At 38.0% G+C, this 16,441-nt stretch overlaps 1 protein-coding gene across 1 annotated transcript in view; it reads left to right on the top strand.

Annotated features, from left to right (window-relative positions):
• Positions 1-16,043, top strand: part of SLC13A1 (solute carrier family 13 member 1) — a 28,826-nt gene extending 12,783 nt beyond the window's left edge. The window contains exons 8-15 of the mRNA XM_074825477.1: positions 303-422; positions 1,620-1,718; positions 1,808-1,909; positions 8,127-8,230; positions 9,112-9,221; positions 9,892-10,053; positions 10,955-11,092; positions 11,194-16,043. Of these exons, the coding sequence (XP_074681578.1) occupies positions 303-422; positions 1,620-1,718; positions 1,808-1,909; positions 8,127-8,230; positions 9,112-9,221; positions 9,892-10,053; positions 10,955-11,092; positions 11,194-11,337 (979 nt within the window). The 3' untranslated portion in view covers positions 11,338-16,043. The remainder of the gene's footprint in view (positions 1-302; positions 423-1,619; positions 1,719-1,807; positions 1,910-8,126; positions 8,231-9,111; positions 9,222-9,891; positions 10,054-10,954; positions 11,093-11,193) is intronic.
• Positions 16,044-16,441: the final 398 nt, after the last annotated feature.

Below are 16,441 nucleotides of genomic sequence, written 5' to 3'. Positions count from 1 at the left end.
CCTTAACGCTGTGAGTGGCCCTTCCTTGCCTACTGAACTCAGGTTAGACACACCTAGATGGGTGTCAGATCCTCAAACCTGTTGCTGATCCAGTGCTGTCACAGCTGGCACAGAGAGTTCCTGTAATGGTCATGATGATCAGGAAAGGATAGGAGGGTGAGAGAAGAGGACATGAGAGGCTACCTCATGCTGAAGTCAGCTGCCAGCCAGAAGCACTCTCGCAGCAGGGCTTTCTAGCACTTCTCACAAGTCTTCATTCCTTTGCAAAGCTCGACTGAACAGGTTTTTTTACTTTCATCCAGACGTTACCCAGGTTGCCAGTGCATCAATTTTGGATCCTGGTTTATCCTTTCCATCCCCATCACAGTTATTATTCTGCTGCTCTCCTGGGTCTGGCTCCAGTGGCTTTTCCTTGGGTTTGAGTAAGTAAATGTTGTAATCAATAAAACTAAAAGTTGATGATTTAAGAGATATTTTGTACCAGGAGTAAATATTGCATCTAAGTTTAACAGGCTCAATAGGATGATAATGCAGCAGCAGTGAATTTGAATCCTTGATTAGTATGGCTGAATCTCTGGACTGAATAAGAATTTTCTAAAATAAGGATTGATTACTCAGCCCAATGTGAAAAGTCCATATCACAAATGATGATACCCATTCCTTTAGAATATATACACATCATCATTAAACAGTGCATATGCGCAAGACAGAAGAATACTGAAAATGTATACATTTTGGTCTAAGACTGGGAGATTTATCGTCAGGATGTTGCCCTTTGCTGGAGTCAGGGATTGGCTTGAATACTTGAAAAATATCTGTGTTATAAAATGGATGACTATATTTGTACATGTGAAGTAAAAAACTTCCACTTTTCCAAAATTTATATGTGGTGGCATGGTGGGGTTTTTTTCCCCTCAGAGCTTGTGCTTTTAAGGTTTTGGAGATGACAATACTTCTACTGAACTGATTCTTCAAAGCCTTGTTCTCCATGAGATCGCTAACATCTGCAGAAATAACAATGGGGTCACCTGTCTTCCACAATTACATTACTGCTGATGGTGCAAGAGATGAAGAGTGAGACTGTCTACTCTTAAGCAGACTTAGAATCATCCCACGCTTACCACTCTAGATGTGAACATTTATTGTTTCATTTTTCTTGATTGTTTTGATAGTGTTCTTTTTAACATTATGTAAGAGTTATTCAAGAATGAAAACCAAGCTCATAGCAAATAGTCTGCTCATCAGTATACAGACTACTCATGCGATACAAACTTCTTCATTACAAAACAAAGTCATAGATGACTTTCATTAAATAGCCAGGTTATGTATTTGATTGTTTCAATTAGTTTCCATGATTAAAGTTTCATCCTTCATGTGCAAATGAGCTAGTCAATAACAGGACACATTTTGTTGCTGTCTCTGTCAATCTCTCACTGGGCTTTGTCAATTAATTTCAATATGCTCAGTTTGGTGTGTGATAATTAAATGGGAGATACTGCTTTGTAAAGTGAAAATTTTACTTTTGTAAAGTGCTATTGGTAACTGGAAAGGTTGGACTTTTTTTTTTTTTCTGTATACACTGTTAATTTATGGTTCAGTATTGTTGATTTACATTCCAGTTTTAAAAACATGTTCAAGTGTGGCAAGAACAAAACAGCAAGAGAAGAGGCCTCAGCGCAGGTGATTCAGGAGGAGTACAAGAAGCTTGGACCAATGAGGTATGTCAAACTATAAATCTGTAAACAAGAGCAAGTAAATCCAAGTGTGAATTTAGGAAAATGTATAACCCATTCTGTTTCTGCTATAGCTACCCAGAAATTGTTACACTTGTTCTATTCATTCTAATGACCCTGCTGTGGTTCACCAGAGAGCCTGGCTTCATCCCAGGATGGTCTTCACTTTTCCCAAAGTAAGTAATCTTTCTGATACACCAACAAGAGCTGTACTGTGTCTTAACTACATACCTTCTTTTCTTCTCAATTTAAAAAAAAACCTAAAATACTTTCACTACTTTAGAAATATTCCAGGCTGAAGTTGTTGAAAAATTTTGTAGTGTATATAGAAGAGGTAAACTCCACAATTTCAGATGTGTGTGTGCAATATCTGAAATGTGCTAAACCCATTACAAGATAAAATAAAGTACCTCCTAAGAGGAATTACGCCTCAGTTTTAAACTTGATGCAGTGAGGGTGAATGCATAATGATTGATGTTACAGTATCCTACTTCCTCATCAAATCTGCAATTTCAAGAATAAATCTTTGGTTAGAATCTTTTGATCTACTGCCCTTAATGACAGCCACACTTATATGCATACAGGCCAACATCCTCTATTTTGACAGCTCTAATTAATGATATAAATTACTATCTGTTCATACATAACTCTCTCAACGTCACAGTTCAACTAACCACCAAAAAGCCAGGAACAATTCAGGAACTACTAAAGATTTTTGTTTTCTGCTGAAGCTTGGTTACACAGTCCCTTCCCCAAGATCACCTAGACTTTTTTCCCTAAGAAATCAGTCGCTCTTGCAAGAACTTCTAATACTTTTCTCTTGCTGTAATTACTGTAATTTCAGTTGTGTTCTGTGATAAAGGTCTGAGTTTTGCTCTGGAGTACTGAGAAGTAGTTGCAGGATTGGGAGGAGCAGAACTTTGTGCTGTTTAGGTCCTTCTGGATTTACCATTTATTACTGGATGGGTCAAAGGCCAGTGCTGGACTTGGATGGTAATTTTCCGTTTTGTTTTCCTGTGTGTCTGTCATAAATTACATGTGACCATATATCCCTCATGCTTCCTCTCTTTAAATATATTCCCACCATTCATACACTTACATACCCTCCCTAGTGCTCTGCTGGAAAGTCTGGTAAGGGATGTTAAAAAGAATAATTGTAGCCCTTTGAAGATTTAAAGTTCAAAGCAAAATTATTTTGTGTAAAAATAGCATTAAAAAGTGTGTTAAAAACTAAGGTTGTTCTAAAATTATTTACTTTTTAATTATCAAAAAACATGCAAAAGAACATTTTTTTTCCCTTATAGCAACAGCAGAGCTGATGATCATTGCCTCATATGAAACACTGTATTCTTGAAGGGGTTCTGGAGTGTTGACTTAATCAAGCAATCAGCTAGCTAAGCAGTCAGGCTGCCTTTGCTTCTCTTTCTGCTTCATATTAACATTCAGTTCCCATCGAACACTGTTTAACAAGATACATCTGATACTGAAAACAGACATTGTAAACAACCTTTAAAATATGAGACTTCAGGCTCAAATGAATTATTTCAGTCCAGAGATCCACATTTTCCTATTTGAAGTTGTCTGGTTACTATTGTCTGAGGATTTTATTCACTGGCAGGGAAAAGCAGAATATTCTCATGTGTAGTTACAGGTTCTGCGCAGGGATGTTACTTTGTGGATGCTTTCTAATGTTTTGCTTGGAAGGGAGTGCACGCACGTGTCATGTCACATTAGACTGAATCATAATATAATTTGGGTGACATAAACTGAAGAGAAACAAAGCCTGTGTTACTCCCTAATAAAACCTTTAAGGGGAAAGAAAGCATTTCTTACTACTCAGACCTTGAAAACGTTTCTTACTCTTCAGACATTTCTATTCAGATCTTCTAGATCGCTTTCATTTATCAATAAGTTGCATTAACAGACATGAAATGAGGCAATTAGGTTTTACTTTTCTGAGCAATGAAAACTTCTCAGCCAAGAGTGGGACAAGGAGCCAGCACAGGTACAGCTGGGAGTAGTAGTAAGTCATCTTCTTTAAAGAAAACAAAGCAGCAGGAAAAAGTACTCAAACCCCAGGAACTGTGGTTCTATCAGTGATTACATTGCACTCATCGCTGTGATGTCCAAGAGGCTTCTAGGAGTGAATGAATTGCAGCTTACATCTCTCATGCACTTGTTCCTTAATGCCTCTGCCTACAAAATTTTCCAGTGTTTTGGATTTAAATATACTGATAGGCATGTGCACAATGTCCTTAAGTTTATGTTACAGGAAAAAAATGTAAGGAAATATTCTCTGCCCTTAGAAATCTGATTTCTTATCAGAAATCTGGTAGTACTTACTTTCCACAGGATCTTATCCCACAGACTCAAACCAGCCTCAGGGAAGTTCTGTCACCTGCACAGATGAGCTTTGTCCTTATGAAAAGCCACAATGTCAGAGCTATAAGTAACCTTGAGACCCTCCCAGACCAGTGAGTGGGTCCTATTAGGTGGCAATCACACTGCTTCCAGGGTCTTAAACCAGACAGGACCATCAATTCTGAAGGTCAGAAGAGCTACATCGTTCTCTGTGTTAAACCCAGTACAGGATTTTTTTATTAGAACACAAATTCCCAGAAAGCAACCAGGCTTGATTTCAGGCTGGCAAAGGCCAGGTTCCTCAGATTTTGGAATTTACTGCTTTCCTTGATAGCCTGTCCTTGTGGATAATCATCTCTGTTGCCAAACTAAACAAGACAAACTCGCATCTAGTTTTCTGTCTGAATATACTTTCCAGCCATCTGTTTTTGTCTTTCCCTGCTGGATTAAAAACTTTTCTGTGATAGATGCTTTAAGGATATATGTATCTGGTTTAATTATATCACATTATAAGCTTTGTTTTGACAAATGAATTGGAATGCTTGAGGTTTTGTTTCCAGAAACAAATTCCCATTGCTCTCACCACCCATGTTCATGTTCTCAGACCTTTGTGTGCATCCTCACAAGTTACTGAATACCCCTTTAAAATACAAACACTGATTTTTTTGAAATCCCAGCAGAAATATTGATATTTAATGATGATACCTCCCCACTTTTAAGGGCTACTTTTTGAAATGTCAGCCAATTTTTAATCCACATTTCTGCTGTATCAGTATTGAGTAGAGCTCGTTTCTAAGCAACATTATCAGATGCCTTTCAAATATACATTACCTTTACCAGTTAATTATTCTTAATAAAATTTTGTAAATCTATTAAAGACTAATCCTTTACTGTTTTGCTGTGGTCCCCTGTTACCTCCTTCTGGAGGCAGACATCAAGATGTTTTAATAGATGTTGCATAACACTAGAGAGAGCAGCACACAGGGTAAAAACGCCTGTTTCCTCCCCATCTGTTGACAGCACAGGATCACACATCATTTCTGCTACAGCAATTTCCTTCCATGTTCTGGCCTGATTCCAGGCTGTAGGGTATAAGCTTCAATTAGAGGAGTTTCAGGTTGGCCTTTGGCCAGGACTTTATGAACCTCACATGAAATAGAAAGTTCAACGCTGGGCTGCAGCTGATTACAGCTGATCTATGCAAGGTGGGCTTCCCTCACTCTTCCTCAGATTATTCCCTGAGTGTATTCTTCCTTTCTTCTGCATGGTTTATACCTTTCTTTACTTCTAACATAAGGCCACTATGTACTTTTGCTCTGTTCTCTACAATGATCTCAGTTGGAGTTATTGTGAGATCTCCTTAATCAAGAGCTTTTTACTTCCTTATAGGACAATCAGATTTGCAGTGTTATAAGCAGGTAGATGTTGTATGTGAAATTGTATTACAGCTTGAATAAATGGACTTTGAAAGATGTTTATCTCAAAATTTGATAATGATTGAAAAGCTTCTGTTTGGAATGGTGCCATGTGTGCCTTCATAATAGTATGACTAACAGTAGGATGTTGTGTGTATCCCAAGCAGGTTTTCTGAGAATGGTGTTTTGCATCAGGAATACTACGTTTTTGTGAGCAAAAAACTGCACTTCCCTAGTTCAACAAGGGGAAGTGCAAGCTTCTGCACCTGGGGAGGAACAACCCCAGGCACCAGTACACTCTGGGGGCCACCCAGTTGGAATGTAGCTTGCTAGAAAAGGACCTGGGTGTCCTGGTGGACACCACATTGAACATGAGCCAGCAATGTGCCCTTGCCACAAAGAAGGCAAATGGTATCCTGGGCTGTGTCAGGAGGAGCACTTGGAGTGCTGTGTCCAGTTCTGGGCTCTCCAGTACAAGACAAGGATATACTAGGTCCAACAAAGGGCCACAAAGGTGACTAAGGGACTGGACTATCTCTTCTATGAGGAGGGGATGAGAGAGCTGGGATTGTTTAACCTGGAGAAGGGATGGCTGAAGGGGCATCTTGTCAATGTTTAAAAATACCTGGGAGGATGCAAATAGGACGGATCCGGGCTCTTATGAGTGGTGCCCAGTGACAGCGCAAGAGGTAGTGGGCACAAACAGAAACGCAGGGTGTTCCTCCTGAACATTAGGAAACACTTTTTACCCATGAGGTTGAATGAACACTGACACAGGTTGCCCAGAGAGGTTGTGGAGTCTCCATCCTTAGAGATATTCGAAAGCTGCCCAAACATGGTCCTGGTCAACTGGCTCTGGGTGACTCTGCTTTAGCAGGGGTTTGGACTAGGTGACCTGCAGAGGTCCCTTCCAACCTCACCTATTCTGTGAAGAAATTGCTGCCTAGAAGAAAGTGACATCATTAATTGTTTCTCTGTCTAAATCTTGCCATCCTTCAAAACTCCTAGCAAGACTTGGGAGAGTGCAGGATAGGATCCTAGAGAAAGACAATTTTGCTCTTTAGATCCAGTGCATCTGGCCCTAGGCTAAAGGTGATATGTAGACAGAACCATCTGCCTTATGAAAATATAACAAAATAATAACTGTTTTTTTAAAGGTGTTTTCTGTGCTAGCAGACAACAGGAAGCAGGAGAAAGAGAGAACCACTTCAACTAACTTCTATGGCAGCTTCATTTTGAGGCAGTGTTAGCTAAAACTATGCTGGTTGTGCTATGCATGTTAAGGTTTTTTGATTCTCACCTAACATGGTTGTTAAAACAAAGGGATCTACCAGATTATACATTTGTAACATATAACCGGGAGATAATTTTACCCTTTCAGTGAAAAGTCCTGGTTTAATATAAAACCTTAAACTGCTGGGAAGATCTGCTGGGAAGTTATGATTGGACCTGCTGTAGCTACTACATATGCAGAAAAGCATATGGTATGAGGCTGAGAGGACAAATATCTTGGTATATTGGTTCAGGAACACTTACAGAAGAACTTATAGAAAATAGAAAAATAATAACAAAGCTTAAGAAAATGTTGGTTTTAACTTTCTTCAGCAAAGTTCTTACTCATTTGAATGACCATCTTGACAGAAATAAGACAGACTGGGATATGCTACCACCTAACAGTGTGTAACAGAATCAGATGGATGTGTTAAAATGGTCTTAGAGCTCAACTTTGCACTTTACCTGATCTTAGGGCTACTCTGTACAAGTTAGAAGGACATTGGATTAGTTTAAGAAACACTAGTGCAAGCAGGTCTCAGACACTGGAAATGACCAAAATAAACATGGCCCTTATGTCTATGACCCTAGTAGTGACAGCCATAGGAGGATGATAATAAAACTCTGCTGCCTTCTCTTAGCTACAAAAGCATCGTCCTTTGTGGGTATGCACAGTGCTCTTAAGGCCTGTTGGACTGAATCTATTACAGAGCATATTAAAGTTATCAAATATATCATTGAACTGTGAAAATTAGTGTTTAAGCATTAGCTATTCCCAAACATTCCCCTCTTCCAGCTTATTTATGTGTGATAAATAACACGTTTACTTAAGATGTTTATTTATTAATTTAGAGGGTTTGCATCTAATATTTCTACAGATGTGGTGAACTGACCTTGGCTAACTGCCAGATGTCTACTCAGTTCCTCTCTCACTTCCCTTCCTCAACACGACAGGGGTGAAAATAAGGTCAAAAACTTCATGGGTTGAGATAAAGACAGGGAGATCTCTCACCAGTTACCATCACAGGGAAACAGACTTGATTTGGGGAAAATTAATTTACTTTGATCACCAATTTAAAATAGAGTTGGACGGTGAGAAACAAAGACAAAAACGAAAACACCTTTCCCCCACTTCCCTTTCTTTCCAGGCTCAACTTCACTCCGTCATTGCTGACTCCTCTACCTCTTTCCACTGCACCAAGTGGTGCAGGGGGTGGGGAACAGGGGGTTGTGGTCCATCCATAACAGCTCCTTTCTGCTGCTCCATCCTCCTCCTCACACTTTTCCCCTACTCCTCCTGACTACATATATTTATGTGGGTTTTTTCTTATTAATTTCTCCTTAGGTATAAAGGCTATGCTACTGATTCAACAACTGCCTTAGTGATAGGCCTCCTGTTCTTTATTATTCCAGCAAAAACATTGTCTAGGACTTCAAATGGAGAAAACAGTTGAGTATATTTTGATGTGGATTTTACTACAATAAGGTATCTAAGATGCTACCTTAAATATAACTTATTGCACTTGTTAGAGGAATGTTGTTAAATAGTAATGTTACAATCTTAATACAGGATAATATCTTACTGGGATATAAAGTAACCCTGGTCTGGAAGTCAGTGCCAACAATTAAGCAATGTGAGCTGCAGGAGCTAGAACTGTCCAAGAACCTGCTACCTGCAGCTTTCTTCCAACAAAGGAAACCACCTTTCCATTGGCTGCAATGGGCTTTGAATGGGACTGCATGGGGCAGGGTGTGGGTTTATTTTTCTAAAATGTTACTGCTTATTTAAGGTACCCTATAAAATTCAACATGGTAAATGAATCCATTCTCATTTAATTTTTCCCCTTCAAAATGGAATTTACCCTGGCTAAAGTATACCTCCAGCTTGTCCTCTTTATACATTCAATTCTGCTGCTGAAATCAATGAGATCTGGGGGTGCACAGAGAATGCAAGATCAGAACCTAAATGAGTCTAAGCAAAACAGCATTTGCTCAGCAATCTGCCTGAATAGTGCAGTTTTACCAAGTAAATTAAACTCAGTGCTATCCCATAGCTCTCTTCCATGTAGGGAAGGAGGAGAGAGGGGCCAGTGCTCCACTGGTGAACACTGTTAGAGCTGTATTGTCTTCAGGCTGTGACAGTTTTCACCAGCTAAGGACCTGTTGCAGGAAGTGCAGGTTGTTCACGCCAAAGACTTTCTTCATGTTATAATGATGAGATTTTGCCTTTGAATGTTTCCCAAGTACTTCCTCAAAGAGCTTATTTCAAGATGTTTTTCAATATGTTTTTAAACGTTGGTGGGTTTTTTTAATTTTTTTTTTTTTCCTAGCTGTTTTTGGTTACACTCCACTGATTACTTGGAAGGAATTTCAGTCATGCATGCCCTGGGAAATAGCTATTCTTGTTGGTGGCGGGTTTGCACTGGCAGACGGCTGTGAGGTAATGCAATTTATAGAGGATACTGAACAACTAGCATGACCCACATCAGGAGCAATTCAGACATGCAGTGAATTCACAGTTATTCTCTTGTTTTAACAAGTTATTCTGTAGCAATATTGAACACAATAAATGTGATGAATATTCAAGATGTCCAGAAAGCAGGGTTACAAAAAAAGGAGTTTGCTTTGTCTTCAAAGACTATGCACAACCATGACTACTGTTTGTTATTTAATTTAAACCTGATGGTGGTAAGAGTTGTGCGACACACTGTTTCCAAAGCCTTAGGGTTAACGTCCCATGTGACTGAGGTACCTCCCATACGGAATCCTGCTGACTACTCCAGTAAATCCATCAGGTTTGGGTCCAAACTCTGGTTATGCAGCCTGATATATGCATATTACAATTCTCTGATTATGACTCCTCTAAACATCTCAGAGGACGTCTCAAATAAACGGAATATCATCTGCATGGGTTCCTATAGGACATCATTGAATGAGACTAATGTGTTTAAAAACATGTGGTAGGAATATGGAAAATATTTCAGAGTTTTTCTCTTTTACACAAATACTTCACAATTAGCAGATAAGTAAATTCCTGTTCTATATCATTTATTAAATTTTCTTTACAGTGATTTGTAAAACATAATCATGTTGTCATATTCCTTATGCAGGTTTCAAAACTTTCTGAGTGGGTAGCAAGTAAATTGACCCCTCTAGGATCATTACCCTTGTGGTTGGTTATCCTGATATCATGCCTTATTGTCACTTCAGTAACAGAAGTGGCCAGCAATCCAGCTACCATTACAATATTTTTGCCCATATTATCTCCTTTGGTGAGTATAACACAGGTTGGTTTTAATCAGAATCTGCTCTATCATCCTTGTAATAATACAGCTGCTCAAAGAAGCAGTTTTTTAAAAGTCTCCATAAAATACTTCATGCATCTTTTTGCTGTGCCATGTTGTGCATTGGATACTTGATTTTTTTGACGTTTTCTTACAAGAGATGTTGAAAATTCAGTAAAATTAGGTTAAAGTTCAACACTTAAAAATTGATAGTGTTATTTCTATTTGCAAATAGTTGAAGAACTTAAAAAGGACAGCTCTTCTAGTGTTGTTTTGGGACCACATCTTCAGCAAAAATGGTTAACACTGCAATTTTCAATGTCACCAAAGAGCGGAGAGGGCTAATAGATGTGCTTTATATGTATTTATATGTCATCATCTTTATCAAAACACCCAGTTCTTTCTTCTTCTACAAAACTTACTGATCATCTTCTAGCCTGTAGATTTTCCTCTTGGGCAGCCTAGACACATACTAATGCCCTTTCCCTCTCTTACAAAGAAACTTTAGTCCTCACTTCATTGAATCCCTCCATGCATTATATACAAATTCAATTTTATCATCTTTCTTGCAGTGTTTTTGCTTTTTGTGCTTGTGCACTGTGCATAGTCTTTGCAATAGTCTTATTTTATGGACTCAACTACAATTAGAAAACATCAGGCATGAATTTAAATTTCAGTAGCTATTCTGTATTAGAATCACCTTTTCTCCTCTGAAGCATTCCCAGATATAACCTTAAAAATAAGTTAACAGAAAAGGTTATTTCTCACTATTTAAACTGGTAGTTCTGTTCACAGTTCACTTGTGTTAATGTAATAAGTTTGTATTCATGTATTTCATTTAGCAGATGTGTCCCTTGACAGATGTCCTCTCTCTTTTATTTTATGACAGGCTGAAGCCATACATGTGAACCCACTTTTCATTTTGATACCTGCTACCTTGTGTACTTCTTTTGCATTCCTGCTTCCTGTAGCAAACCCAGCCAATGCCATTGTATTTTCATATGGTCATTTAACTGTTATGGACATGGTGAGTTTTAAGCAAATCTCCCTAAAGGGGATTTTTAGCATTTTAAAAACTTTCTTCAGTGTCTTGATGTGAGTTTCTGCTTTCTTTTTCCTCTCCTTTAGGTGAAAGCGGGTTTGGGCATTAACATCATCGGAGTTGCTGTAGTTATGCTTGCAATTATGACATGGATAGTGCCTATATTCGATCTCTATACTTACCCAATTTGGGCACCAAACATGCCTTCTACAAATAGCACTGGGCCGTAAAAAAAAAACAAAAACAAACAAACAAAAAAAACCAACCCACAATCCTGGGGATTGGTTTGGATTGGTTTTGTTTCTTTTCTTTTCCACTGACATGTGGTGAGTCACTTAAAATGCTTTTTGTCACCACCACAATAGGGATCCACATTACTATAAATTCCATATTTTACAGTCCCGGAGACTGATGATCCAGTTTGAGAGTTTAATCAAAAAGAGTGCTAGACTTTCTAAATATCATAAAGTTATATCAAGTTTCTAATCTAGTTCAGCTAGTCTGAATTTTTATATCTTCATGTTATGAAGGAAAAAATAAATGTGCATAGCCATTATCACTGGCAATTTGCCCCCATTCTCAGGGTAGTGGAATAACAAGATTTAGATTTTATTATTTCAAATACATTTTCTTACTATTACTTTGGTGATATTTGGGGTTTGTCAAAGAACATACTGGTTTTCTGTTTTCTAGATTCAAAGTCTGTTTGAAATGGTGTTGATCACAAACAAAAGATCAGGCAGGGGATTGTCTTGAACCATAGTTTACAGACCTGTCAAAAATGCACAGAAAATGGAGGAGAGCAGCACAGCCACTTACACAGCACTTTATCTGTTAAGCACCTTGTAATCTGGAAGGAGAATACATACTTAAGCATATGTTTAGTCTACCTCCTTCCAAGACCTCACTGAAACATGTCATTGTCATTTAGTATTTTTCTGGATAGACATGTATTAATAGATCAGAATTGATCTGTATGAACGGAGAGTAAATTATCATCAGACCTTTCTGCCAAAAATAGACACATATCCCCTTGACGAGTGAAAGCACAAGATAGAGTGCTGAAGATGTGACGCTCAATCCATCAATCAAGACTACAATGCATCTTCACCAGGAGGCTCATGATCTCTACAGGACAGTTTAAGGTTACTAGATTGTGTTAATGTTGTAAACACAAAACAGTGCAATGTAGTCAGAATGGAAGTTTGGAGTTCAAAGATATCTTCAAATAATGATGTTTTATATGGTTGTTACATGTTTTTCACAGTAAGGACTACAGCGTTGTTCTTTTCACCTGATGGGAAGACCCGTGACAATTTATAAAGAGCGTTTAGTTAATAGTATGAATCAAAGCTGCATGTATTTAGCTTGGGTCATCCCTTGTGGCACATCTATGATGGCTGCAAATCTTAATCTGTCTTTTACAGTTAGTGTAAAGTATCAGTTTTTCCTAACAACAACAATACGCTTTTGGTTTTTGATTAAATGGTTTACATCTATTTTTGATAATGCATATTTAGAGATGCCAGTCATGACTTCTATAATGCCAGAATACAGTGCATTAAATTGTTATATACATAGTTTGCTTCCATTAGCTACTAGTTGCAGATTCAGCTGCAATAAATTATTAAAGAAGCACTTTTTCTTAATGATGATGTTTTTGTGTAAGTGCATGCTATCTGTACATGCTACCACACTTTTCAGCCTGACTGAGGCTTCTATCTCTTTAGGATGGCTACCTCCCTCTTAGTTTTCTTTTTTTTTTTTGTATTTTTTATACAGTGCTTGGTAAGAAAAGGCTATGTCCATGACTAGGCCAATGAGGAGCTGCCACTGTACAAATAATGTTAACTGATCACCTGCAGTAATAATTATGATTACAGATTTGCAACACCTGACTAAATGAAGCCTCTAACTCATCAGGTAATAGAGGGAAATGCTTATGCAAGTAGCAAATCCAAGATATAGGTCTTGGATTATATCACATGGTGTTTTCCCAGGAGGAAGTGCAGCAGAAGCAAGGAGCTCATGGTTTATGCAGGCCTTTGGTCCTGCAGGCATAGAGAGGAAAACCAGCTAAGAGAGTACTCTTATTTTAAGGTTTCCAGGTATCACCTTTCCAGTTCCGTCAGTGATTTCCAGATTATTCAAGAGCAGTGGAAACAGTGAATCATAGAATAATTCAGGTGGAAGGGATCTCAGAAGACCATCTCATCCAACCTCTTGCTCAAAGCCAGGTTAGCACTGAATTCAGACCAGGTTGCTCAGGGATTTGTCTAGTCACATCTTGAAAATCTCCAAGATGTAGGCTGCACAACTTCCCTGGGTAATGTTCTCCAGTGCTTTACTGTCCTTGTGGTGAAATGTTTTGTCTTTAAACAAATGAACAAACATTATATTAATTTTAGTGGAATAGACTAATTTTTCTTCCATTTATTTGGGATAGAATTTTTTCTATGTGTAAAACTGTTTTTATAATATTTTAATGAAACATGAAAAAGGGAGACAGTCCACTTTGTGGCCTTACATTGACCACTCCCAGTGGATGTGATATTTTCAGTCTCCACTGGTCTGCTCTGCAAAGAATCACCAGTAGTACAATCATGTGGCCACTGTTGCTCAGCTAGAGGAAATTTGTTGACTGCTTATGAGCTATCCCCAGTTTTATTAATGTTCACAATACAGAACTGGCTGTTGCAACCTCAGCCTTGGATATGACATTGAGGCCTACAGAGGTCCATGCATGCACTGGTCTGTGAAGTCATGGTTTGACACCTGTATTCTCTCTTCAAGTTTCATATCTTCATGGAAAAAAATACTCATCTTTCTCCATGTAAGAGAATTCTTCAGAAGTTGTCAACTGTAGTAAGTGATACAGTTTTCAGTGTAAGCTGAAGCTCAGTTTGTGCCGGATGATTTTCAGCTCTTCATTTGCTTTACATTTTGGCTTATTCATAGGATCATAGATAATATGATAAGAAAGGTCCATCGTATCTGAATCCTCACATAAGGCAGACCACAGAATTTCCCTAAACTATTTTTTCAGGATAGACTGTATGATAAAGTATTTTAGTAAACAAGAAAGAAGATTCAACTTGTTTAATGAAGGATTCGCTTTTAAAAACTATTTTCACTACAATCTGTGTATGCAGTCAATAACATGCACAGAAAGAAGAGCGGGATTTGTAAAGAAAGTTAGTCATCTGTTGGGCCATGAGTATTTATAAATTATCAAAATGAAACGCAGAATTATAAATAAACTGACTTTCAGTGACCAGCATCTTAACTGTCACAACATACCAAATTAATGACAAAAATGAAATGATCAATCATAAAGTTTTTGAGAGTATCCTGTAAGTAAACCAGTCATGAATAAACAAGTTGGTAGTAGTGTGTATGTAGGGTATCACCAGGATTTTTTCCCCTAGTTTTGTTAAAAGTTTAAGGAACGGGTCAGACACAGTCTTTGAGCTGAGTTGTTATTATTGGTAAGATTTTTAAAGCTTTTAAGAACCTTTTAATTTAAAATGAACAACTGTGCAGTGCAGAGATTAATACTGGTAAAAATTCCTCACCCGAGAGAGTTGAAATGGAGGAAAAAGAGAATTTCAAAGTGATTTTCTCTCTGGGCACCCAGTGGGTGGATTTGGCTCTGACTGCAGGCATAGGCCACCATGCTGACTGCCAGCAGAAAACGTACTCTTCATATGTTGCTATTATATTTATTGTTTTGTGAGTATTGTGACAAATGGTGGAAATCCATCTATAATTACTTTAAGAGTTGATTAATATATGATGACTACATTAACTATTTGTAAATTGCTTTGTGTATAATTTTCATATAAAATAGTGTGGTTTTTTCTTTGTCTCAGCTTAGTCTAATTAGTATACTGTATTAGTACATAAGTAATATTTATGACTTGCTATTTATTCGTGGTCCCATTATTGCTGAATTAAATGGGGCTTTTGCCATATATTTCATTAGGAGAGATGTCCCAGGTCTTTGTTTTCCTTTTCTATGGCCATGCTATATTTAATATACTTTCATTTTGCTTTTGGAAGATATGCTTTTAGATTACCAGAAACCACAAAACAAGTGAACCCTGGAAAAAGCTTCTTGACTGTTCTATTACTATGATCAGATAGTCAGATCAATCTTGCAGTGTGAATCCTCTTATGTACTTTTAAAATGAAAGATCTGTGTTTGTTTACTGCAAGGGTCTTGCTTGTTTAAAGTCACCCAGCCTATAGCCTGAGGGCTCACTGAGGAGCAATGCAGTACAGCAGCTTAGGAAGGGTGTAGTGAAAAAAAGTTGCCATATACCCTGGATCTTACAACCTTTTGATTAGGTGTAGATACCAAGCCAGTTCTCATACTAATTACAACAATCAAAAGACTGTTGTATGCTATGTGAAGTTGCTGACAGTACCGGAAGGCTTCTAGTGATCCCATAGATGCACAGAATCCTAGTCCTGCCCCCCTCTCCTGCCTTGCCATTGGCAGCCCACTGTAGGATGCCAACTATCCCAGAGCTCCTGGGGCTGAGGATGTTCCCCAGTGGTCAGGTCTGCACAGACGTCAGATTGCTTTGCAGCTATTAGTGATAAAAGATAACTTCAGTTATCAGCTTAGTTCTTTGTCTCTGCAAAGTTGATTTGATGATTTATGGTTTTTAACAATTACTGAACTCTTTGTCAGTGTTACTCCTTAATACTTTTGCCTTGTGTTTTTGGAAGCTGTTCTATGTTACTTTACCAGCACAATGTTCAATTTTTGTACAACTTTCCTTTACAATACTGATCTACTATTTTTAAAATAAATATTTCCTAAATGCTGTACAGTCCCATAAGTATTTAGTGATAAATTAACAAGAGCTAAAATTGTGGTCTCTGAAGAAAGGCTATCTTTCAATAAAAGTGCCTGAGAGTTCTTAAACCCTTCTAATTGTTATAATATCTCAACACCTGATATACACGGCAGAGAAGAGTACCTGCTGAGACTAATCTAAACTTACTGGATATCAAAAAAGTCCACTTTTAAAATCATTAAAAAAGGAGAAAGTTTTTTTAGCTTTATAAAGCAGTTATAATAATAGTTCTGTTCTCTGCTAGGTTCATCTACAAACACAGAATAAATATATCACAGTCTCTAACTGGTGCTTCATTAGAAAATCAGAAAGTAATGCATACACCTGTGCAAAATAGTCCCTGAGTGCCTGGTACCTGATTCAGTGCCCCTTGAAGTCAGGAAGAATCATTTTAGATCAGGGTGCTGGAGCACACTCACAAGGATGGCTTGAAGACTCATTTCCAAGCATTTCATTTGGCCATCCT

This window comes from Strix aluco, chromosome 5, assembly GCF_031877795.1.
Source record: "Strix aluco isolate bStrAlu1 chromosome 5, bStrAlu1.hap1, whole genome shotgun sequence".
Taxonomy (NCBI): Eukaryota; Metazoa; Chordata; class Aves; order Strigiformes; family Strigidae; genus Strix; species Strix aluco.
The sequence above is the reverse complement of the archived record's forward strand: the minus strand, read 5'-3'. Positions and strand labels throughout refer to the sequence as shown.